At 37.3% G+C, this 27,868-nt stretch overlaps 1 protein-coding gene across 2 annotated transcripts in view; it reads right to left on the bottom strand.

The window, feature by feature from the left end:
- Positions 1–8,949: 8,949 nt before the first annotated feature.
- The window catches only part of LOC124788320 (cationic amino acid transporter 4), a 265,804-nt gene continuing 246,885 nt past the window's right edge, over positions 8,950–27,868 (bottom strand). For both annotated transcript variants that reach the window (XM_047255559.1, XM_047255558.1), the window contains one exon: positions 8,950–11,602. In XM_047255559.1, coding sequence (XP_047111515.1) covers positions 11,367–11,602 — 236 coding nt within the window. In that variant the 3' untranslated portion in view covers positions 8,950–11,366. The remainder of the gene's footprint in view (positions 11,603–27,868) is intronic.

Here is a 27,868-nt window from a genome sequence, read left to right as displayed (position 1 = left end):
CAGAAGACTTAAAAAAAGGAAATGGATAGGCTTGAAGTTAAATGGAGTGAGAATTAGAGAAGTTCTGTAGCAGGATGAACAGGACTTCTGATCAGGTGAGTACAGAGTTATAAATACAAAATTAAATAGAGGTAATGCAGGGGTAGATCTGATAATGGATAAGGAAACAGGAGTGCAAGTAAGCTACTACAAGCAGTGTAACAAATGCTTTATCATAGTGAAGACAAGCACAAACTCAAAATGCACCACAAGGAGACAAGTTTATGTGCCAACTAACTCCACAGATGGAGAAGAGATTGAAAGAATGTATGATGAGATACCAGAAATTATTTAGATAGTTAAGGGAGAGGAAAAAATTATTGTGATGGTGGACTGGAATTCAGTAGTAGGAAAAGAAAGAGGATGAGAAATAGTACAAGAATATGGATTGAGGAAAAGGGATGAGAGGGGAATGTGCCTGGTATAATTTTGCACAGCTTGTAATTTAATGGTTACTAACACTTGGTTTAAGAATCATGACAGAATGTTGTATACATGGAAGAAGAGGAATGGGTAGTTTTGAGAGATGAAATTACAAAGGCAGCAGAGAATCAAATAGGCAAATAGTCAAGGCCTAATAGAAATCATTGAGTATCACAGGAGATATTACATTTGACTGATGAAAGTAGAAAATATAAAAATGCATCAAATGAGGCAGTGCAAAATGACTAAGCAGCAATGGCTGTAGGACAAATGCAGGTCCTTAGAAGCACACATAACAAGGGAAAAGATAGAGACTGCAGTTAAGAAAATTAAAGAGACCTTTGGAGAAAAGAGAAACAGCTATTTAAATATCAAGAGGCCAGATGGCAAACCAGTACTAAGCAAAAAAGGGAAAGGTGGAAGGAATATGTGGAGAGATTGTTCAAGAGAAATGAAGTTGAAGGCAATATTATAGAGAGTGAAATGGAAGGAGATGAAGTTGAGATGGGAGATAGGGTACTGTATGAAGAATTTGACAGAGCGCTAAAGGACCTAAGTCAAAACAAAGTTCCTGGAGTAGACAACACTCTCACAGAACTATGGATTTCAAAAGAAGCCCATTACAAACTTGTTCTACCTAATGAGCAAGATGTATAAGACAGGGGAAATACCTTCAAATTTCAAGAACAATGAAATAATTTCATTTCCAAAGAAAGTGGGCGCTAACAGATGTGAATATTAACAAGCTATCAGATCAAAAAGTCATGGCTACAAAATACTGACACAGATTCTTTGCAGAAGAATCGAAACACTGATAAAAATTGACTTCAGGGAACATCCATTTTGGTTCAGAAATACAGAAGGCAATACAAAAGGCAATGTTGATCCTATGACGTATATGAGAAGATAGGCAAACCTACATTTACAGCATTTGTAGGCTTGGAGAAATCTTTTGACAATGTTGACTGGAAAACACTTTGGAATTCAGAAAACAGTAGGGGTAAATACAGGCCACTTATAAAGAATCAGAGGATGTGAAAGGGAAGCAGTAGTTGAGAAGGAAGTGAGACAGGGTTGTAACCTATCACCAATATTGTTCAATCTCTGCATAGAACAAGTGGTAAATTAATCACAAGATCAATTTGGAAAGAGAATTAAAGTTCAGGAAGAAGAAATAAGAGCTTTAAGGTTTTCCAGTGACTTTGCAGTTCTGTTACAGCTAGCAAAGAACTCGGAAGAGCAGTTGAATGGCATGGACATTGTCCTGAAAGGATGATGTAAGATGAACATCAACAAAAGCAAAACCAGGGTAATGGAATGCTCAAATTAAAACAGGCGATGCTGAGGGAATTATAGTAAGAAATGAGGCAGTAAAAGTAGTTGATGAGCTTTTCTGTTTGGGAAGTAAAATAACTGATGATGGCTGAAGCAGAGAAAATATAAAATGTAGACAGGCAACAGCAAAAAAAGCGTTTATCGAGAAGAGAAATTTGTTAACATCAACTACAAATTTAAGTGCTTGGAAGTCTTTTCTGGAGGTATTCATCAGGAGAATAGGCTTGAATGCAAGTGAAATGTGGATGATAAGCAGTTTAGACATGAAGAGAAAATAAGCTTTTGAAATGTGGTACTACAGAAGAATGCTGAAGATCAGAGGGGTAGCTCTCCTACATAATGAGGGAGTACTGAATGGAATTGGGGAGAAAAGAAATTTGTGGCAAAACTTCACTAGAAGAAGCATCAGTTGATAAACACTTTCAAAGAATCATCAGTTTATTATTGAAGGAAGTGTGTGGGTTAAAAATTGCCGAGGAAGACCAGAAGTTGAAGATAGGAAGCAGATTCAAGAGGATGTAGCTTGCAATAGTTATTTGGAGACAAAGGTGCTTATGCAGGACAGAGTAGCATGGAGAGCTGCATCAAATTAGTCTTCAGACAGAAGACCATAACAACATGTACATCTACATCCACACTCTGCAATCCACCATGAAGTACATGGCAGAGGGCATATCCCATTGTACCAGTTATTAGTGTTTCTTCTCATTCCATTCACATACTGTGCATACTGTAATTATTCTAGTCTTGTCCTCATGATCCCCATGTGAGCAATACATAGCGGGTTGTAGTATATTCATAGAATCATCATTTAAAGTCAGTTTTTGAAACTTTGTTAATAGACTTTCTCAGGATAGTTTACATCTTTCTTCAAGAGACTCCCAGTTCACTTTCTTCAGCACCTCTGTAACACTTTTCCACCTGTCAAACAAACCTGTGACCATTTGTGCTGCCCTTCTCTGTATACACTCAATACGCTCTGTTAGTCCTATCTGATATGGGTCCCACATACTTGAGCAATATTCTAGAATGGGTCTATGTGATCATTCCATTTTACATCCCTACAAAGCTTTACACCCAGATGCTTGCATGACCTGGCTGATTACAACTGTGACTCATTGATAATACAGTCATAGGATACTATGTTTACTATGTTTTTTTGTTTTTGAAGTGCACGGTTTTACATCTCTGAACATTTAAAGCAAATTGCCAATCTTTGCACCACTTTGAAATCTTATCATGATCTGATTGAATATTTGTGCAGCCTCTTTCAGACAGCACTCATTGTAGATAACAGCATCATCTGCAAACAGTCTGAGGTTACTATAAATATTATACGCAAGGTCATTAAAATACAACATGAACAGCAACTCTGGGAACAACGCTGCAAATTGCGAGCTCTACTTGCACCCTGCATGCAAGGCCAGCAATCTTCACCAATTCTGACAGCTACTTGTATGGACTGAGGATGGCCTCAGAGTCCATGTAAAAAGCATCATTGGTGCTGACATGAGCTACAATTTGCAGATGACTACACCCTGCAGGCTCGATAGCTGCAGGCAAGGCTACTTCCACATCTCAGATGAGCCCACCTGGCAGACATACCAAGTGCACACTGGGTTTCTTTCCAGCCCTGAGCACTATCTCTCTAATGTTGGAGCTTCCAAAAACTCTTAATAAACCACTCCCCCTGGGAGCCTGCTTGGACCTGCTGTAGGAATGGGCACCTGTCCACACACAGTGTGAATGAGTAAGGACAGGTGGCCAGTCTCCACATTGGTACTCTGACTCAAGCAACGCAAATGCATTACCATCTGCTGCTCACCCTGCTGTGAGAGCAGATCCACTGCATCACTGAGGTACACTAGGAGGTGCTCAGAAGCAGAGCCTATGGGCAAAACAAGTGACACTTGAGGTGTCCCATGTGACAAGCCAGATTCTGATACCGCTACACCTTGAGGCAGCAGACTGAAGGTGACTGACCGTAATCAAAAGCATGTTCAGCTGTTGGTGAACTGCACCCAGCTCCTCCTGCATCTGCACAGAGCATGTACTCATCTTAGAATTTGATAGGTATTCCATTGAGCCCCGGAGCTTTGTTCAATTTTAATGGTTTCAGCTGTTTCTCAACATTATTGACAATTACACTGATTTCACTGATACAAGGATTAAATTGGGGCAATTCTCTGGGGTTTTCTTTTGTAAAGGAACATTTGAAAACAGAATCAAACATTTCAGTTTTTGCATTGTTAACCTCAGTTTCAATTGCTGTCTGATTCACTAGGGACTGGACACTAACTTTGGTGCCAGTAACAGCCTTTTTATATGACCAGAATTTGTTTGGGTGTTGTGGAAGATCGTTTGACAATATTCTGCTACAGAAGGCTTCACACATTGCTTTCTTGAAAGCCAAATGCATTTCATTCAGCATCTCTCTATCCATAGCCCTACTCTTTGTCTTACACCTATTCTGCAGTAGTCTCTTTTCTTTAAAAGTTTCTTTACATTGACATGAAGGGCCCTTCCCATTATGAACTGTTCTACTGGGTACATATCTATCCAGTGCATCATCAACTATTCTTTTAAATGTGAGCCATAGTTTCTCCACAGGCTCCTGCCTTATGCTGAAAGTTTCAAGTTCCTTATTGAGATATGACACTACTGATTGTTTATCTAGTTTACTGATCATATATATCTTTCTGATTGTTTTAGCTGTCCTTTGTACTTTGGTAATCATTGTTGCACACTACCTTAACATGGTCACTGATACCAATTTTGATGTGGATATCCACAAGGAGGTGAGATCTGTGTGTTGCCATTAGATTCAATATATTTCCATCATGATTGGGGTTTGAAACTATCTGCTCCAGGTAGTTTTCAGGGAAGACATTTAGTAATGTTTCACAGGATGTCTTATCACACACACCACTAACAAAACTATAATTTTCCCAATTGATTGTTGGATGATTAAAGTCTCCACATATGATTACAGTACAATTGGGGAAATTACATATAAGTGAACTGAGGTTTTCTCTAAATTTTTTGTTTACATCAGGAGACAAGTCTGGAGGGCAATAGAAGGATTAAGTTACTATTTTATGTCCATCCCCGATATTGTGTCTTGCCCAAACAATCTCACATGCATTTTCAATTTTTGACTTGTTGGATTTGAGGTTCTTATCCACAGCAACAAATACACCACCTCCATTTCCCACTAGTCTGTCCTTGCAATATACAATTAAATTTTCCCCAAAAATCTCACTGCTATCAATTTCTGGTTTTAATTAGCTTTCTGTACCTAGTATTATTTGAGCATCACTGCTTTTCAGGAGCACTTCAAACATTGGAACTTTGTTGCAAATGCTTTGGCAGTTAAACTGTAGGATTTTAGTAATAATAAAAAAAGGGTAGCAGCCTTTGATGTGTAATGCACACCTGACCCATTTAGGGGGTCTCTTCAGTGGTGAAAGTTCAGGAAGTTGCAGTGTAGCTTGTTACAGAACCTCCAAAGTCTCCGGCTCAGTCCTTTCCCTCAACTCAGAACCAGAGGGCCGTGATCTTTTTTTGGAGACAATGCTACAACACAGAACCAACAACATGTTTTATTTCTATAAACTGACAGTTTTTTATCAGGCAGATAAGTTATGATTGCCTTTTTATTTGTCACTAAAGATGGTTGAATCTATTATTTTTTAGCAGTTGCTGTTGGATTACCTCTTTGTATGATTGTTGATAGCTTAATTGTGAGCACTGAGAAATCAAATACAGATATAACTATAGGCACCTTCAGCTAACATTACCAGAATATGATTCAACATGAAAGTAGAAACTCTCCATCTAATTTATTAGATTACATTACACTGGCCTAAGCTACAGTAATATAAAGCAATATAGAGATAGTTTATAGTTAATGCAGTGTATAGATTAAGTTGTTGCTTATTTCTTGCCAGTGTGTACCTTGTCTAGTTCCACATCCCTGAAGCCTTCCTTGATGAAAACTACAGAACACATTGAATGAATATCGAAGAGAGCCAGTTTTGATCTCCGCAGCTTGCTAGTATTGGTGCTGGGAGACAAAATTCAGAAGATATGCATGATGAAACAGATGCACAAGTTCCAAATGTTTTGTCACATAGCACACATTGTAGGAGGACAAAAGGTTTTTTCAGTGTTGAAACATTGTGTCTGGCTGTTCATTCTGGCTGAAGTGTTGCTTCTGATGATGCTGGTGAAAAATTCTTTACAAAAGTTAAAGTGAAGTTGTAAAATTATAGTGTTGCTGTCCTTGGTGACCTTCAAACAATATGTTCTGCTATTCTTGGAGATGGAACATATAACACTGGAGGGTACTTTCAAAATGTGAGCCTGGGCTGTTAATCTATTGTTTCTTGCTGTTAGATCCTGAACCTTACACCTCTCCTGAGTCAGAGTTTGAAGTGAATAGCCCCCATCTCAGCAAAGTTTCTTTTCCTTCATTTTTGATAATATAATTTTATAAAATTGTAAAATCTTGAAATTCATCTACATTTTTTTCAGATTGTGTGAGTTTCAACCCAGATTAATTTGTTTCTTTTTCAGCAGCTGGCAAAAAATTCCCCACTTTTGTAGTAAATATTTTTTCACAAAGTTCACTGTTAATTAACTGTGCACTGAAAAAGCTACTGTTAATCAACTGTGCCCCAAGTAAACTACTGTCTTATATATTATTAGTGTGAGACATAATATCAAGAGAGTTGGTCAGTATAATATTCATTGGGTTGTATGACCTGGATCACAAAAATAATCTTTGTATTGCTAAGTGCGTTCATTTAATTGTTATGGTATTACACTGATGGCAAATAAGATCATATCTTTGTTGATTTATAATGCTCTGAATGTAATTTATTTACAGGTCTATCTTTTGTCTTTCTGTAGCAAAGTGAGGAAGTGTTAGACAATCAATACAAAGGTTAAAATTTGAATTCTCAGTTGGTCTTGGGATTTTTTTTATGTCACAGATCACTTCTTTTACCTCTGTCACTCGTTTTGTATCATAAAGAATACCAAGTTACACAGTGGTTTGCAGTCCATGTTAAACTGTAAGTCTCCATAAAACAGGCTGGGTAAGTCAGTTTAAAGTTCTTGAGAAATCAAGAATACTGCATTCAATAGGATCCAACCTAGTACAGCACTGAAGCATTCACTCCAACCATCACGTTATAACAGAGCAAGGTGGAATTATCCTACTTGTTCTTATACCACTTGTGATTCTAATATTGTTTATTCTGGTATCTTTACATTAATGGTGTATATACAACAGTTACATGAAATAACTAATTTCTTATTCATGCAATATTTCATTAAACTGTGTTATTCACTTTATAATTTAATTATTGCTTATGACAACCATGCATTTAGTTCTTATGGGAACATTAAAGGAATATTCATGATACCTGCAAACCACGTTAATGAAAAAAAATTCAATGATGCTAAAAATTGTTTATTTCAGGATTGACCTACCTTATTTAAAAGCCCTCATTCTTCCCTTTTCAACAAATATTTAATTTCTTACACAGACTTTATGCTTTATTTCATTAGTTACTCATACTGAAGATTGTTGTGTTCTAGAATGTTCCAATCTCAAAATGTAATTCTTTCCTAAATCCAGTGCCATTGTTTCGTAGGCCTAATTTTTCTATTTCCATTTCTTTTATTTAGATAACATGTTACTTTGTTAATTGTTCCAGTTTGAGAATTCCACTTTTTTGAAACATTTTGGTGAAATATGGGACTCTCCATGCACATTAAAACTGCTCTCTCATTAAATAGTAGGCCTATATGATAATTTTGCTATTTTTCAATTAAACATACTTACTTCACTTCCTATTGTATCTTTGTCTCTATTAATTTTCTTGTCTTTTATGTTAATATCTAAAATAGAATAGCTTGGTGTTCTGCCATTTTGTAATTTCTGTAATAACGCATGTCTATGAACAGGTCAATCAGTGCACAGGACTGTAAATGTAAAATCATATAGTTGTCAGTCAATCGTGTTAGTCAGACAGTGCCATGTACCAAAAAAGTGAACTTCTAAGTTATGGTTGGATGGTCGAAGTGTATCTGTATTATGTGAGTCTCATATATGTACTGCTATTTGATTAATTATTGCTGCTTGTGAAATATTTGAAAAATCTTTAAGTTTATGTAGCTTACTGACCAGTGCTAAAATATAGGTGCTTAATTATTTTAGAAGCTGATCATAAAACTTAAATGTTTTATGATAAATGTAAAGAGAAATTAAAACAAATTTCAAAGTTTTCTGTACATCACTTAATAATGGTTCATCATAATTAATAACCACAGGAAGAAGACTATCAGAAGTCCCATGAGACTTATGAGGTAGAGATGGCAGAACCAAGTTGGTAACTTACAAGGCTGAGGACACCTTCATTTATATTGTCTCATGCATTAATGTACACTTCTGTTTTACATAGAAGACTCTGTTCCTCTTTTAATGAAATGTATGTCCAACATCCATTAAATTTTCTGGGCTCCTGAAATTGCAGGAAATTATGTTGTGACTTATAATATTTGTTTATACTTGTCTAATTGGTCTGTCTTTCTAATTCATTTGTCCTAAAACATGCTGTTGAAAACACTGGAAATCTCAAGGATTGTACAGATTATCTTTTGGTCACCGAAGTTCAATGAGATTAATAATTCCCCTGGGTTATATCCTCTCTTTATTACCCTCATTTTGTCACTATGTGCAGCAGGAGTTTGTTTCCTGGCATATAGAATCATAGTCTTGCCACATTTATGTGAATTTATGCAGTATGGTCCTGTCCTCTTCCTATTCAAAACATATGCATTTTTCATTTTGGGTTCCTCTTCAGTACCTCTGAAATCAGTTTATTAGGTAATTCTGTCCACATGTAATCATTCAGCATGTCATTTTGTCTTCACCCTCTTATTACATTTTTTAATCATTTATGTGTTTTTGCATCCAAGAATAGTTATTGGAAGAGTGCGTAATATTGTCATTTGGTGATCTATTTTCTTTGCTAATCATTTCACCTGCAGATGCCTAGATTTTACCATTCTTTGGTGTAATTCAGGAACTCTACTGAAGGGGGGATTAATTCCTTATTACAAATAAAAAATACAACACAATTTATCTTTCAAATACAAAATATTTTTCCTTGTTTATTTATATATTTTACATTATACTGCACACTTTGAGCATATGTTGATCATGCATTTCACTGATACATCTACACATTCAATGAAGTAAAACTTGGGACTATTGACAGAAGAGTAGTGGAGTAAAGAAAGAAAAAAAAAATTCATTAAATTTGAATTATTTAGAGCCTTTTCTCTACTACTCACTAAGCGATAGTTGGGAAAGTATAGAAGAAGGTACATATGTCACCAATACTTGAATAGACAAGATTGGAAGGAAATAAAATAAACAGTGTTATTACATTACTAAGGTAGTAGAGAGAGGATAACATTGACTGTCCTTCCTTTTGTGCTTGGGTATATTTGTATCTTGAAATGACTTTTTGTATCCCCTCTTCATTTTATCCTGTCATTATAGTTTATGTTAGGTGTACCCTTATGGCCTATATCAATCAAATTATATACTATCACATTCAGTAGCTATCTATGAAACTGTGCAAACACGAATAAAAGCTGTGTTTTAAGATGTACCACTGTCACGTATAACCTTCAGTCTGCAACTAAACACAGAATTGCAAAGTGATTATTTGTATAGCTTCAATACACTTATGTTATTTAAAAAAAGGTGATTACTATAGTTACAGTCAACACCAATTCATTTCAGACACTGAGCTAAATGGTTTGTTATGGTTATAATAGAAATATACACTGATGTTCAAAATTAATGCCACAAACCACTATTTCCCCATCCTGAGTCTAATTCATGATTTAATCATACAAACTGTCAATAGATGTCTGTACAACTGTGTTCTGCACAGAAGGTAGCATTTGGTCAATGGAAAATGATGCCAAAAATGGCACTTGTTGGTGCCAGGTACTGTCAGAGCCACAATTACTATGTGCACAGTCACAGACAGTGCAGTATGACACAGAGAAGATCCCCACCAGGCTCTCTGCAGTGGAGGGCCATAGGAAGAATGGAAGGACGGCAGTCACTAACTCATGGGGCCTGCTGACTTAACATGAATCAATCTGTTGTTTCTTGGATGTGGCAACAGCTTATAGAGACTGAAACTGTATCCCCGAGACTAGGCTAGGGCAGCCACGTGTGACATCAGACAGAGAGGACTGTTATTTGGTGGTAAGGGCAAGACAATACTGCCTTAGTACTGCACAGCAACTGGCATCAGACCTTGTAGCATCCACTGGACATGTTGTATCAAGGAAAACTATGTAGATAAGGCCTCCACCAGAGTGACACTTAGTCAGAGACCTGCTGCAAGTGTGCCTTTAACATGTCTTCACAAAAGGAATGCCTAGATTGGAGTTGTCAACATGCCACCTGGACAGTTGAAAAGTAGGCTGATGTGCTATGTACAGATGAGTCCCAGTTTAGTATGGAGAGCAATTCTTGAGGGATTCACGTGTGAAGGGAATGTGGAATATGATTTTGAGACCCAAACATTGTGGAAAGAGACTGATATCTAGGAGAATCACCAATCAAACTCCTCTTCAAGAAATTGTATGGGTGAATCGGAAAGGTTTAGCTGCTGTCAGGTACCATGACGAGTCTTAGGACCTCATCTACAGTTGTTGTGAGGTGCTGTGTACCCAGACTTCATATTGATGGACAATACTGCTCGAACTCATAGGGAATGAATGGTTGATGTTTTCTTGGAAATGGAAGATCTGTACTCATGGTGTCTGCTTGCTTTCTCGATTTGAATCCTATAGAGCATGTCTGGGATACACTAGGGACACACGTTTCATCACATCAACATCCACCAACCACTCTTCAAGACTTAAGAGTGGCTCTGCAGGAAGAATGGGCATTATTGCCTCAACATGGCACTGATGACATTATTCACAACATGCTCCATTGTTGTCAGGCCTTTATTGCTGCCAGAGGTGGTCACATGCCACGATGAGCACGTTAACCAGTTGTTGCAATGTGTGTGCAAATCTGTTAAGTTAGAAAAAATGGAGAAAATTCTCATCTACTGTTAATTAGGTTGCAGTTGTTCACATTCTGTATTCTTTACACTGTTTCTACTTTGCTATCAGCTGTTTGTACTGTTTTGTGGCAAAATAAACACAAACTTGCAACTTTTCCATTTGTTGCTTTAATTTTGGATACCAGTGTACATTCCCCATAACTAATTTTGTGTAAATATCGTCAATTTGTTAATCTATAACACACATGTCTAAAAACTTAACTGTAATGTATATATTATGTACTTTTCCTTGTTATATAAATTACTAATTTTAAACAACATTTAAGAGTCAGATTGGGCTTCCAACAATAACAATAATACATTTTTAAAATATATCACACTGGAAACATTAAAGAATTCTTTGCTGCTTTCTGTTTCCCATCCCCATGAAAGCATAATTGAGTATCAATATAATTACTTTGGCACTTCTTCCTGAGCCACTATAGGCTTCTTTTCATCAGTAGTAATATCTTTTGCACTTGGGGCAATTTTAATTTGTGATAATACCACTGGATTGATTTGCTGTGTGTTATATGTAGATCCCCATTTAATCTTACCAGCTTCTGATGAAGTCATCAGGATTGAATATGAGCTGGCATGATCACTTTCTTTGCTGTGATGAATGCCATAAAGAAAATAGACCAGTAGACCTGAAATGTGAATAAATCATTAATCTTAGAGCCAGCACTGTTCGTTCACAAGTAGAGGCACATTAATAATCTAAACTGAATGGTTAAAATTCAATATCAGGCAAAAAATCAAGGACAAGAACAAATAAGAATGGGTTTCCATTATTATTATATAGCTATAAGTTGGAAGTGTTCACACACACACACACACACACACACACACACACACAGGTCAAAACCCTGTCATTCAAAAATGCTTATTTTCCTCTCTACTGGTTATGCATTTTGTATTTTCTTACCTGCCTTTTTTCTCCTAACTCAGAAATGATACATTGGTGAGATAGACACACTAAATATCTATTGTTTATGGCAGGTTAATGCTGTGTACTCAATTGTGCCTCAGACCTGTATCCTCCCCTTACACAACAAAAGTTCTTTCTGAGTATACTACCTAGGCATGCCTGACAACTCAACTTATGGCTTCTGTCTTTTAGTACCTCTTTCTTTGTAATCTCCACAAAGGCCTTTCTGTAGACCTCTTATGTGCTGGACTAACACCTCTGAGGCATTGGAAGTTGTGGGAAATGGCTTAGCTATTGTCCATGGACAGCTTTCAGAAAGAGTCTTGAGTATATGCTAACATGAAACTTTTCTGGATGACTGAACAACATTAATAAAAATGCAGGTAAGTAAGTAAACCATTATTACATCTTACTCATTTCAGTTGTTTGATGCAGTTTTGAAAAATCTGTCTGTACCTACTTACCTTCCTAGCAATAGATCAATAGATTGTTAAGCTTTTCAGTTAGAATATCATAACAGCATTCAAAAAGCATTTGTGGCAGAGTTTATTAGGAAAAAATATCCCATTTTCTGTGGCTGTCTCAAGACTGCTCATTGTAAAGACCATGAAATTTTGCTTGGGGAAATGAGATATTGTGATATCTGTGGTGCCTCACTTAAGTGAGTGGAGTTGTATGTGATTGCAATCAGTTTGATGTCATGAAGGTGGCTTGCATTCTCCTAACTAGTTATCAAACTGTAAAAAGGAAAGTAGCAGTGTAAAGTGGAATCTGAGTCACGTCTTCTTTCTGACAAATCTCCACATCATCAAGAGATGAATACTAGGTTAAAAGGCAGTGTAAAAAAAAAAAAAAAAAAAATGACCTAGCTGGGATTTGATTCTGCAACCTTTCAATTACTAGCCAAGTGCTCTACCAGTAAACTATCAACCAGATTTAAATGTGGTCATGCTTTCTGCTAACTCAAAGCACTGCTACTCTCTCAAGTTATGGCCACTGTTCAGTAGGTGACAGTGACATCGTTTTCACAACTGAACTTTAATTCATTGTAATTCAGACAATATGTACAAATTGTTTACAGATTATATACCAAAACCTTTTGGAGGTGACTTCCATTTATGAATAGAGAAAAGAGATAGAAAATGTGCATCAATGAGTATAAGTATAGTTCATTTTCTAACATCAATTTCTAATGCTAGTTTCTCTTAATGTAGTATCACGTAAAAAGAACTTATCCCTCACAGGGTGACTTTTTGCTCACTGTCAGCTCATGTACTCGGCCGTGCTATAGAATTTTTCGTCCATTACAAACTTTTTTAGGGTTTCATGGAAAATCCTATCAGTTTTGAGGTTTTGTAATTCTCTTGGAAATCTTTTATTAACTTGATTCCAGAGTATTTAGCTCCTTTTTCGAAAATTTGAAGTCTATGTGGAAAGTGCTGCAATTGGTTTCTGTTCCTTGCATTATGGGGACAAATAGTGTCATTGGTCACCAGTTTTGAGGGATATTGTATCGCAGTTCCAGTGGTCTTAAATATATACAGTGATGGAAATGTCAAACTATTAAGATCGTTGAAACAATTTCTATAAGATTGTTTCTGCCCCTTTTTCAATATAATTCAAATAGCTTTCTTCTGTAGTTCATTCCTGTCATGGTTTAGTTTTCCCATGCTGTGATTCCATATTGCATATATGGTTCGAAAAGTCCATGATAGGCAGTGCACAGAAGGTCTTGATAAGAATACTGACCCAGCTGTTTCAATACAAATAACACTGTTCTTAACTTATTGGAAACAGTGTTTATCTTCTGGCTCCAATTTAGCTCACTGTCTATCATTATATCTAAAAACTGAATGGAAGTTGCTTCTTCCAGTCCTTTTTCATTTAGAAAACACCCATGTGCTCTCCTTTTTGTTTATTGTTGAATCGTGTACAAATTTTTTAAATTAATTATTAACTCACTTTCTGTTAGAAATTATGTTGCTTTGTCGACTGATATGAAAGTGTTTTTCTCAAGTGCTTCAGAACTGTTGGAAACATTGAGCATAGTCATAGTATCTACATACAGGGTCTTTATTTTCACATGCATTTGTACTATTGCTGTGCTGGTACTGCGAACAGCTGAAAGCAAGGGGAAACTACAGCCGTAAATTTTCCCGAGGGCATGCAGCTTTACTGTATGGCTAAATGATGATGGTATCCTCTTGGGTAAAATATTCCGGAGGTAAAATAGTCCCCCATTTGGATCTCCGGGTGGGGACTACTCAGGAGGACATCGTTATGAGGAGAAAGAAAACTGGCGTTCTACTGATCGGAGCGTGGAATATCAGATCCCTTAATCGAGCAGGTAGGTTAGAAAATTTAAAAAGGGAAATGGATAGGTTAAAGTTAGATATAGTAGGAATTAGTGAAGTTCGGTGGCAGGAGGAACAAGACTTTTGGTCAGGCGAATACAGGGTTATAAATACAAAATCAAATGGGGGTAATGCAGGAGTCGGTTTAATAATGAATAAAGAAATAGGAGTGTGGGTAAGCTACTACAAACAGCATAGTGAACACATTATTGTGGACAAGATAGACCGAAGCCCACGCCTACTACAGTAGTACAAGTTTATATGCCAACTAGCTCTGCAGATGACAAAGAAATTGAAGAAATGTATGATGAAATAAAAGAAATTATTCAGATAGTGAAGGGAGATGAAAATTTAATAGTCATGGGTGACTGGGATTTGGTAGTAGGAAAAGGGAGAGAAGGAAACATAGTAGGTGAATATGGATTCGGGCTAAGAAATGAAAGAGGAAGCCGCCTGATAGAATTTTGCACAGAGCACAACTTAATCATAGCTAACACTTGGTTCAAGAATGATAAAAGAAGGTTCTATACATGGAAGAAGCCTGGAGATACTGACAGGTTTCAGATAGATTATATAATGGTCAGACAGAGATTTAGCAGCCAGGTTTTGAATTGTAAGACATTTCCAGGGGCAGATGTGGACTCTGACCACAATCAATTGGTTATGAACTGTAGATTAAAACTGAAGAAACTGCAAAAAGGTGGGAGTTTAAGGAGATGGGACCTGGATAAACTGTCTAAACCAGAGGTTGTACAGAGTTTCAGGGAGAGCATAAGGGAACAATTGACAAGAATGGGAGAAAGAAATACAGTAGAAGAAGAAAGGGTAGCTTTGAGAGATGAAGTAGTGAAGGCAGCAGAGGATCTAGTAGGTAAAAAGACGAGGGCTAGTAGAAATCCTTGGGTAACAGAAGAAATATTGAATTTAATTGATGAAAGGAGAAAATATAAAAATGCAGTATGTGAAGCAGGCAAAAAGGAATACAAACGTCTCAATAATGAGATCAACAGGAAGTGCAAAATGGCTAAGCAGGGATGGCTAGAGGACAAATGTAAGGATGTAGAGGCATATCTCACTAGGGGTAAGATAGATACTGCCTACAGGAAAATTAGAGAGACCTTTGGAGAAAAGAGAACCACTTGTATGAATATCAAGAGCTAAGATGGAATCCCAGTTCTAAGCAAAGAAGGGAAAGCAGAAAGGTGGAAGGAGTATATAGAGGGTCTATACAAGGGCAATGTACTTGAGGATAATATTATGGAAATGGAAGAGGATGTAGATGAAATGGGAGATACGATACTGCGTGAAGAGGTTGACAGAGCACTGAAAGACCTGAGTCAAAACAAGGCCCCAGGAATAGACAACATTCCATTAGAACTACTGACGGCCTTGGGAGAGGCAGTCCTGACAAAACTCTACCATCTGGTGAGCAAGATGTATGAGACAGGCAAAATACCCTCAGACTTCAAGAAGAATATAATAATTCCAATCCCAAAGAAAGCAGGTGCTGACAGATGTGAAAATTACCGAACAATCAGTTTAATAAGTCACGGATGCAAAATACTAAGGCGAATTCTTTACAGACAAATGGAAAAACTGTTAGAAGCCAACCTCGGGGAAGATCAGTTTGGATTCCATAGAAATATTGGAACATGTGAGTCAATACTGACCGTACGACTTATCTTGGAAGCTACATTAAGGAAAGGCAAACCTACGTTTCTAGCATTTGTAGACTTAGAGAAAGCTTTTGACGATGTTGACTGGAATACTCTCTTTCAAATTCTGAAGGTGACAGGGGTAAAATACAGGGAGCGAAAGGCTATTAACAATTTGTACAGAAACCAGATGGCAGTTATAAGAGTCGAGGGACATGAAAGGGAAGCAGTGGTTGGGAAGGGAGTGAGACAGGGTTGTAGTCTATCCCTGATGTTATTCAATCTGTATATTGAGCAAGCAGTAAAGGAAACAAAAGAAAAATTCGGAGTAGGTATTAAAATCCATGGAGAAGAAATAAAAACTTTGAGGTTCGCCAATGACATTGTAATTCTGCCAGAGACAGCAAAGGACTTGGAAGAGCAGTTGAACGGAATGGATAGTGTCTTGAAAGGAGGGTACAAGATGAACATCAACAAAAGCAAAACAAGGATTAAGTCAGGTGATGCTGAGGAATTAGATTAGGAAATGAGACACTTAAAGTAGTAAAGGAGTTTTGCTATTTGGGGAGCAAAATAACTGATGATAGCTGAAGTAGAGAGGATATCAAATGTAGACTGGCAATGGCTAGGAAAGCATTACTGAAGAAGAGAAATTTGTTAACATCGAGTATCGATTTAAGTGTCAGGAAGTCGTTTCTGAAAGTTTTTGTATGGAATGTAGCCATGTATGGAAGTGAAACATGGACGATAACTAGTTTGGACAAGAAGAGAATAGAAGCTTTCAAAATGTGGTGCTACAGAAGAATGCTGAAAATTAGATGGATAGATCATATAACTAATGAAGTTGTATTGAATAGGATTGGGGAGAAGAGGAGCTTGTGGCACAACTTGACTACAAGAAGGGACCGGTTGGTAGGACATGTTCTGAGGCATCAGGGGATCACCAATTTAGTATTGGAAGGCAGCGTGGAGGGTAAAAATCGTAGAGGGAGGCCAAGAGATGAATACACTAAACAGATTCAGAAGGATGTAGGTTGCAGTAGGTACTGGGAGATGAAGAAGCTTGCACAGGATAGAGTAGCATGGAGAGCTGCATCAAACCAGTCTCAGGACTGAAGACCACAACAACATTGTATTATTTACAAAGAAATTGAAGAGGACAGGTTGCATTACAGATCCTTGAGGTATGGTATACATAATGCTCCTAACTTGTGGTCTGTATAAGTTGTTCATGATTTCATATTACTTCCTGATGCTGAGATATGATGTTACCCAGTCTGCTGCACATCCATGAAGACTAGTATTCTCTGGTTTCTTTACTAGGATTGAAAGATTAATTGTGTCAAACACCTTGGATAGGTCAAGAAAAACTCCAGACATTGCAATCCTGTTCTCCAAGGCCTGTACCAGAAATTCTGTTAATGATTCAACTTCTCTTTTCATTGATTTCCATATCTGGCACCTGTACTACTCTGAAGTTACTACATCATTCTTTTCCAGGTGAGCACCTAGTCTGTTTAGTATAAGCATTTCTAATATTGTGGAGAAGCCAGATACTAAATATACTGGTCTGTAATTGTTAGGATTGGCATCTTTTCCCCTTTTTGTATACAGGCACTACTTTAATTAATTTAGGTTGATCAGGAAATACTCCTTTTTGGAATGAGCAGATGACAGTATCCAATAGAGGTGCAATTATTTCTGCTGTCAACTTCACATCAACCATACAGGTTCACATTAATGTTGAAAAAACCCAACTTTGCAATTGCAAAATGATTACATTGATTTACAAGTTCTTAACATGATATTGATCATTAGACGATAAACACTGACATCCAGATGGACAAGATCAAATTTAATGAGTGTATTGATACACTGAAGAAATACTCAGCTTAGACTGCTTTGTACTGAAAACTGTCTATTTCCACAATGACTTCTGGAAATAATGTTTTTTTCACATTTTGCATTTATTGATTTCCTTACATCTAGCAGAGTAATCTTCTGGGGCAAATCAGCTAACCTCAATAATGTAATTATTGTGCAAAAATAATCATCAAGAGTATTATGGGGAATAGAGATTAGATTAGATTAGATTAGATTATTTTTTCGTTCCATAGATCCGTACTGAGGAGCTCCTCATGGAAGTGGAACATGTAAATTATTTTTTTAAATTTTTTTTAAAGCTGAAATAACAATACTAATAGTATGAATATATACATACATTATTTGTTTCTATTAAAAAATTCATCACTGGAGTAGAATGAGTTGGCCACTAGTAAGTCTTTCAGGCTCCTTTTAAACTGATCTTTATTTGTAACTGAATATTTTATGTTTGCTGGCAAATTATTGAAGATGAGAGTTCCTGAGTAGTGGACCCCTTTTTGAACTAAAGTAAGTGCTTTTAAGTCCATGTGCAGAGCATTTTTGTTCCTGGTATTGTATGTATGAACTGAGCTGTTTGTTGGAAAAAGATATATATTATTTAGGACAAATTTCATTAAGGAGTAAATATACTGAGAGGCAGTAGTTAGTATACCCAGTTCTTTGAAGAGGTTTCTACAGGACGTCCATGAATTTACTCCACAAATAATACGCATTACATGCTTTTGGACTCTGAAAACATTTGTTTGACTTGAAGAGTTACCCCAAAATATTATACCATATGACATTATGGAATGAAAGTAGGCAAAGTATGCAAGCTTTTTCATTTTTATGTCGCCTATGTCTGCTAACACTCGAATTGCAAATACAGATTTGTTAAGGTGTTTCTGCAGTTCTGTGGTGTGCTCCTCCCAACTGAATTTATTATCAAGTTGTAATCCCAGTAATTTAAGACTGTCAACCTCTTCTATCTCTAGACAGCCTGATTTCTTGCAGAGACCTCCTGCAGTATCTTGGAATTCTTACACTTACTTTACAATGCATTAGACTTCTGTAATACTAATAAGAAAATGGTAAAAAACATATCAAAATTATCTGTGTCATACAAGACTGACATAAAAGATATAAAAAGTATTCTCATGTAGACTCTCTATTTCTGCATAGGGTACAAAGCAAAGCTCCATTTTCTGGACTTTCTATTCTCAGCCACATGTCAAGCTATTGAGTTTTGTAGCAAAATTCAAAATTAAATTAGAAGTTTACCTCATTAGTCAGTATATCTGTTTGAATGTTTGGGTACTGAGTACGCATATCTCCATAAGAACTGTAGGAAATGTTGTCCATCCCTTCTGCGCCCCTGCCACCCTGCCCTGTACTCATCCCCCCTCCCCACCACACCTGCGCTGGCTCCTAATTCTTACAGTACATACTAGCAGTTATCTTTCAACAATAATCAATATGTCCATGTCAACTGCTTGAATTAATATGTGAACTGTACCATGCAATGGAAAGAGGAGCATGTTTTTCCAAAGTAAAGGCCTTTTGCTGATTTTAAAAGAAAGTGATCTGCAGCTCTTTTACGTCTAAATAGATTATGATGGGGGTATTTAACTAGTAATGTATGCACAATATCATTACTGGTATATTCTGATGCTGATTGTAGAAGTAACTTAGTATACCTGTATTCCTGCAGCAATACATATTGTAAATCATTCCAGAAACAAGAGGGTCTTCCAAAATGTGATCTATAATTAAATAGATGGAAAAAAGGAGCAGAGGACTTGCAAAAGGTGTTCTTTATTTGTTCCTGAACTTTTACAGTAAGCATCGATGGAAGACCATATGAAAGAGAAATTTTAACCAGGTCAACTACTCTAAATAGTATGCAGAATATCACCGCTGTCACCAGCAGTAGCAACAGCAGCAGTAATTAAGCTCCAGAGAATCATTGTATTACATTTGTAGATGTTGTTTTTGTGCAATTGTTGTTTATACCAAATAATTTAATATCTTATTTGTATACAATACGTCCCAAATTTGAATCATGATTTGTCACATTTTTAATCTACCAGGATGTTTCAAATTAGCACACAGTCGACTGCACAGTGAAAATTAATTCTAGAAATAATCTCCTAGGTTGTGGCTAAACCCTTTCTCTGTAATATCCTTTGTTCCTTGCTAGTCCTACAAGGTGTACAGAATAATTTCCATGAAGATTGTAAGGTAAGAGGTGAAGTACTGGCAAAATTGAAGCTATGAGTTTTGCTTGGCTGCTCAGTTGATGAGCACTTGCTCATGACAGGCAAAGATGCCAGGTTTGAGTCTCGGCCTGGCAAAAAATTTTCATTTGCTACAAAGTTTCAAATCAACACACACTCTGCTGCAGATCGAAAATTCATTCTGTAAACCTGTAGCCATTAAGCTGCCCTGGAATATATTTAATGTCCCACACACATTGCAAATATTGTAGGATGGTATGCAAAAGTGTTTTGTAGACAGTCTCCTTTCCAGACTAACTGCGATTTTTCAGTATGTAGTCAAAGAACTGAATTCTGCCATCTGCATTACCCATGACAGAGCCTATGTGACCATTTCCTTTCATATCCAAATAAACTGTTACATCTAGGTATTTTTAAGAGTTGACTGATTGCAACTGTGACTCACTGATATTATAGTCAAGAGATACTACTTTTCTGTGTTTCATGAAGGGCATAATTTTAAGTTTCTAAACAGTTAATGCAAGTTTTCTATCTTTGCACTAGTTTCAAAATTTATCAAGATCTGACTGGATAATTTTACAGATTATTTTAGATAGCTCTTCATTGTAGATAACAGTATCATATACAAAAAGTCTGAGGTTACCACTAGTATTGTCTGTCAGGTCATTAACATGCCATATGAACAGCAAGGATCCCAATAAACTTCCCTATGTCACACTTAAACTCACTTTTTGTCCAAGATGACCCATTATGTCCTCCTTCCCAAGAAATTTCCAGTACATACAAATTTATATAAATAAATGACTGGACAGACAAAGTGGGTAGCAATTTATGGCTGTTTGCTGATGACACTGTGGTGTATAGGAAGGTGTCATTGTTGAGTGACTCTAGGAGGATACAAAATGATTTAGACAGAATTTCTAGTTGGTGAGATTAATGATGGCTTCCTCTAAATGTATAAATATGTAAGTTAATGTGGGTGAGCAGGAGAAACATTCCTATAATATTTGAATATAGCATTAGTAATACACTATATATAAAAACAAAGATGAGGTAACTTACCGAACAAAAGCGCTGGCAGGTCGATAGACACACAAACAAACACAAACATACACACAAAATTCAAGCTTTCGCAACAAACTGTTGCCTCATCAGGAAAGAGGGAAGGAGAGGGGAAGACGAAAGGAAGTGGGTTTTAAGGGAGAGGGTAAGGAGTCATTCCAATCCCGGGAGTGGAAAGACTTACCTTAGGGGGAAAAAAGGACAGGTATACACTCGCACACACGCACATATCCATCCACACATACAGACACAAGCAGACATGAAATATGTCTGCTTGTGTCTGTATGTGTGGATGGATATGTGCGTGTGTGCGAGTGTATACCTGTCCTTTTTTCCCCCTAAGGTAAGTCTTTCCGCTCCCGGGATTGGAATGACTCCTTACCCTCTCCCTTAAAACCCACTTCCTTTCGTCTTCCCCTCTCCTTCCCTCTTTCCTGATGAGGCAACAGTTTGTTGCGAAAGCTTGAATTTTGTGTGTATGTTTGTGTTTGTTTGTGTGTCTATCGACCTGCCAGCGCTTTTGTTCGGTAAGTTACCTCATCTTTGTTTTTATATATAATTTTTCCCACGTGGAATGTTTCCTTCCATTACATTGATATCATTAGTAATACACTGCTTGACATAGTCACACTCATTATAAACCTGTGTTTAACATTGAAAAGTGATATGAAATCGAATGAGTGTATAAGGCTGGTTGTAGGAAAGGTGAATGGTCAACTTCTTTTTATTGGGAGAGAGTTTGGGAAAGTGTAAAGGAGATGGCATACACAGAACTAGTCCTACAAATTCTTGAGTACTGCTCAAGTGTTTGGGATCTCCACCAAGTCAGATTAGAGGAAGACACTGGATGAATTCAGAGCCATGCTGCTAGATTTGTTACAAATAGGTTTGATCAGCACAGAAGTATTATACAAATGCTTCATGAACTCAAGTGGGAATCATTGGAATGAAGACAACATTCTTTCCATGGGGCACTTTCCAGTTAATCTGGAGAACTGGCATTTGAGGCCAAGTGCGGAATGATTCTACTGCTGCCGATGTAAATTTTACATCAGAGCTGCAAAAATGAGAGAAAGTAGGTCACATATGGAGGCATATAGTCATTTTTCCCTCATTCTGTTTGCGAATGGAACAAGAAAGGAAATGACTGGTAGTGGTACGTGGTACCAGAGCCAAGCACCATTTGGTGGCCAGCAGAGTCTGTATGAAAATCAAACAATAGAAAGTTTGGGTTGAAATATCAACAATATTAGGAAAAGGATAGATTGCTACTCACAATAAAGTTGACACATAGAGCTGCAGACAGGTGCAATGAAAACACTGTTACAGATTTAGCTTGAGGCCAAAGCTTCCTTCATAAAATAAAATGCACACACATTCACACAAGCAATCACACCTCAAACACACACATGAATGCTATCCCTGGCAGCTCTGGTAGGAATGCAATTGTCATGTTGGAATGGGGCCAAGACAGCAGGGTACAGGTGAAAGAAGAGAAGAGTGCTGTCTGGCAGAACATGCAGGGACTAGATTATGGCATGACATGCCCGCCAGGTGTGGTGTATCAATCCTCATAGCACGATGAGTGGTGGGCGATAATGTGTTTTGGTCACTTGAGGCAGATGGTCAATGTAGAAACTGACCATCAGGCCTCACCGATTCATCCTGTGAGTTGACAGGTGACTGCACCTTTAGCAGAGTCTGAGCAGGCATACCGGAGGGCAGGGGGGGGGGGGGGGGAGGGGGGAGGGGGGGGGAAGGGATTTGCTAGTTATTGGAAGCTCCAATGTTAGGTGCATTATATTGCCCCTTAGGAAACTGGAAAGAAAGCCAATGTGCACTTGGTTTGTCTGCTGGGCAGCCTCACCCAAGATGTGGAGGAGTCCTTCCTGTAACTATTGAGCATGCAGGGTGCACTTGTCTGCAAGTTGTGGCTCATGTCATCACCAATGATGCTTGTTGCTTGGATTGTGAGACCATCCTCAGTTCATACAAAAGCTAGAGAAGCTAGAGGAGGTGGTGAAGGCTATTGGCCTTGCAAGTGGGGTGCAAGCAGAGCTCAAAATTTGCAGAATTGTTCACAGAGTTGAATGGGGTCCTTTGTTTCAGAGCCACATGGAGGATCTTTGCTAAAGCTTTGCTGACTCTGTGACAGTCTTGGCTGCAGATTTCTGGATCTGCATTATTAGCTGGAACGTTGTAGCACTCCTCTTGAAAAGTCAGATGCACACTACACAAAGGAAACAACTTCTCAGGTAGCAGATTACTTATAAAGTGGAGATAGGGGTTTTTAGGCTAGGCAGTAGCTTGAGGTACTCTGATGAATGGTTGCCATTCGACACACAGATAGGGAAATCAGACCATGTTCAGAGTAAATATGCTTTAACTGTCAAAAATTTGTCAGTAAATTGTCAAAATATTTGTAACAAAGTTCACAAATTTTCTGTGGTCCTGGAAATTTCTCCTGCTCAAATTATTTTTGGGACTGAGAGCTGGCTGAAATACAAAGTAGAAGGCTGTCAGATATTTAGCAAGTCATGCAATGTTTGTTGGAAAGGCAGATTAGACACTATAGGAAGGGTAGTGTTGATTGCCGTTGACAAAAATACTGTCTCTATTGAGGTTGAATTTGAGTATGACAGTGAAGTTACCTGGATGGGTATAACAGTTCTAGGTAAAATCAAATTATTTGTTGGACATTTTTACTGGTCACATGATTTCAGAACCATTTAAATACAGTCAGTAGAGCAGAAATATCCAGATCATGAAATACTAGTTGGAGGTGACTTTAACCTCCCAACTGCAGACTTGGAGTTCAGACAATCTAGTGAAGTAATTTTTAATGCATTTTCTAAAACTCACCTTGAGCAGCTAAGTTTTAGAACTTATAGCTACAAACATGCCTGACTGTATGAGTGCAGAGACAGGCATTAGTGATCAAGATGTCATCATAGTGATGAAGGTGACAAAATTTAATAAATCAATCAAGAAGGCTAGAAGAGTGTTTTTGCTGGAAAGGGCAGATCAGCAGTTGTTAGTATCCCACTGAGACAATGAAATGACAACATTTAGTTCCAGTACAATGGATGTAGAGGAGTTGTGGGCAAAGTTTAAACGAACTGTAAAATGTGCACTTGAGAAGTATGTGATGAGTAAGCAGACTTAGGATGGGAAAGATCCGCAGTGGTTTAACAACAACATTCAGAAAATGGTGTGGAAGCAAAGACTGCTACACTCTTGGTTCAAAAGAGAATGCACGAATGATGATAAGCAAACGTTAGTAGAGATTCTTGCATTTGTTTGAAGGTTGATGCATGAAGCATACAACAACTGCCAGCATCACACCTCAAGAAGAGATCTTGCCAAGAACCAAAGAAAATCCTGGTCCTATGTAAAATCAGTAAAGTATAAAAGGCATCATTGATCAGTCCGGTGTGTCAGGTAGAAGACAGCAAAAGGTGAGCTGAATTTTTAAACTTTGCATTTAAGAAATCTGTCATAGAGGAGAATCATATAAACATACCATTGTTTGATCATCGCACAGACTCCTGTAAGGAATGCATGGGAGTAGGCATCCACAGCATAAAGAAACAATGGAAAGAGTTGAAAACAAGTGAGTTACCAAGTCCAGATGGAATCACTGTTCAGTTATACAAAGAATGTTCTACAGTACTGGGCCTTTACTTTGCTTGTATTTATCACAAATCTATTTCCCAACCAAAAGTCCCAAGCAACTGGAAAAAAGTGCAATGACTCCTGTACACAAGATAGAAGAACAGATCTGAAAAATTAGAGATCAATATCCTTAACATAAGTTTGCTGCAGTATTCTTGAACATATTCTGAGTTTGAATACAATAAATTTACTGCTTCTATCCACAGATCAGCATGGTTTTAGAAAGGATTGATTGTGTGAAACTCAGCTTCCCTTTTCTCACATGGTGTGTTGGAAACTATGGATGAAGGGCAACAGGCAGAGTCCATATCCTTGGATTTCTGAAAAGCATTTGACATGGAACTCCCTGCAGACTGTTAAACTATTGACGAAGGTACCAGCAATGGAATAGGCACCCAAACATGTAAATGGCTCAAAGACTTCTTAAGTAATAGAACTCAATATCTTGTCCTCAATGGTGAGTTTGCATCAGAGACAAGGGTATCATCAGAGTGCCCCTGGGAAGTGTGATAGAACTGCTATCATACTCTATATACATAAATGATCTGATGGACATGGTGAGCAGCACTCTGCAACCGTTTGCTGATGATCCTGTCATATACAGGAAAGTTTCTTTATTGATGACTATAGGAAACACAGGGTGACCTAGAATTTCTAATTGGTGTGATGAATGGCAGCTACCTCTAAATGTAGAAAAATGTGTGTCAGTTCAGATAGTGATTAAGCAAGCTGGGATATTTTTACTTCCCCTCTTGTTTTGCCATCCACCTCCTTAAACTCGTTTTTTCAGTTTTAAATAATTACTATTAACATACTTGAGTATAATCTGCATTTTCATAAAAGAGAAAGGTTGGCCCTCAGTTTTAAAGTAAAGAACACATGATCTAACTTAGTACCTAGTTTTATATATGTAATTGATTTTCTAATATATTTTGACTATTACTAGTTAGTATCTTTCATTATAGGGCAAAATCAGTAATTGTTTCGTAAGTTACATTCAGTTGTTGACATATAAACAAATATAAATTCTGTACTAATTGTAAACATTTGGAAGATGAAATGCTAGTATTCTTAAAATATCTATTTGGCTCTAGTTGGAGACATGTTAGGAAAACCAGCCCTCAATTAATTCCAAAGTAATTAACAGTTTTGTCAAAAGTATTGTTTACATAATGATATTTGTTAATTTCACAATTAAAACAAATAATTTGGTTTAACCCTTGTAGTAGAAGAAACTGTTAAAAAGATGGAATTGTTCAATGTATTCATTTGATTTAATGAGTTAAGTTTTAATTGTAATTTCTGTAAATTTAACTTTAAGCACTGTGTAGTTTCAGTACATATTATCATGATGATATATAAGGTCCTGATTTTTGCTCATGAGACAGTCAGTCCATGGCCGGGTTTCAGACGAGGAACCTGTGCTGGTTAGAATGACAACAATGCATCAATTTAACAGTGTAATAAGAGTTACACAATTAGGCTATGTGTGGCAGTGTCTGCTCCATACATACCTTTCTATTCTTCGAGAACTGTGAACGTTGTGGTTAGGCTTTTACAGCTCATAGATCTTCAACAGTAAACTATTGTAGCAGTATGTGGATGGTTCATCTGCTAACTATTAACGAGGCTTATAGGAAGTTAGAACAATAGTGCACTGGCCATATATAACTGTGTATTATTGGGGGGTTGTGAAAAGTGATAGCTTCATCTATCAGCTGCAGTGCACTGGACATATATAACTGTGTATTATTGGGGGGTTGTGAAAAGTGATAGCTTCATCTGTCAGCTGCATCATTTACAGTAGACAGTAACTGCACATCCAACGCATATTTTTTCAGCCAGTACATTGACGCCGAGGATGAGAAATGAAGAAATAAATAAAAATAGGCAAACCACTACATGTGGTACCCTGACATGAGGATTATTGTATGTGAGTACAGTAAACTAGAACTCACAAACTGTGACAGTGAAGTGTGAACTTGAGCAGTTTACAGGAATTTAAATGGAAGAGATGATACAATCAATCAGCGCTGGGGTTTCTAAATGAAGAAGGTGCAGCAGCCAATCAGCGAATGGGTTCTAAGGAAGCAGTCACTGAGTATAGGAGCAGCGAATCAGCATGCAGGTGGACACAGCTGACGAGGAGATAAGCAAGATGTCTTGCCAAGAGAATTATAATTGGCCGCAGCTGTGCAGATCCAGATGACACCCTGAGAACCATAACAGAGCAGCAGCAGACAAGTGATTAAAAACAAGGTAATTCATTGCAAAAGCTGTTTTGATACATAATGAGTGACCTTAATGAACAAGACGTGATGGTAGACAAGGGTAACAGGAGACTGGTTCTATAGACGCTAGTACTTATAAATCAGACAAGAATGTAACTTTGAATGATGGGGACGAAAGTAATATTGTAGATGAAATGATAAAAGTATCATCTACAGTGTATATTGAGGTGAGCAGAATGGACGAAAACAGTACTGAAGTACATGAGATCATTAAGGTCAGGGAGGAGGAACCTAGTAGCGAAAGTCAGCAAGGGCAAAAGTTTATGGCAGATGAAAATTTGAGAGCAATTTTAAGGCAAATTGTGAGTAGTTTGAATTGTTTGAGTAATATGAGTACGAAAGAAGACATGAATAGGATGGAAAGTAGTATGAAAGAAGACATTAATAGGGTGGAAAAGAAAACTGATAGCATTAGAACTGACATCGTTAGCTTAAAAGATGAACTGAAGAAAGAAATTAAAAAGGAAATTAAGGTAGTTAGTCCTAATGTTTCAGAATTAAATAAGATATTTGGTATGCTAGTTAAAGACTGTGATAATACTAATGAGAAATTAACATAGGGTTGTAAATGTGTGAAAGAAAGAAAGGAGCTTTGTGATGACAATAGTATGAACGTGGAGGTTTTCGAGAAACAATGTGCTGAAAATAGGGTTAAACTTGGGAAACAAATCGCCACATTAAAAATGATTCAAAAACTGAGGTAGAAACCAAGTGTACATTAGTGGTAGAGGAAAAACTGAAAAAAGTAAATAAAAATGTAGATTCAAAATTGACTAAAACAGAGAAAAAAAATGGAAGAGGTACCAAATCTAAAGCATAGTGTAAGTGAAAGTGTGACTAATTCTGAC

Source organism: Schistocerca piceifrons, chromosome 3, assembly GCF_021461385.2.
Source record: "Schistocerca piceifrons isolate TAMUIC-IGC-003096 chromosome 3, iqSchPice1.1, whole genome shotgun sequence".
NCBI lineage: Eukaryota > Metazoa > Arthropoda > Insecta > Orthoptera > Acrididae > Schistocerca > Schistocerca piceifrons.
This window is presented reverse-complemented; position numbering and strand designations above follow the sequence as displayed.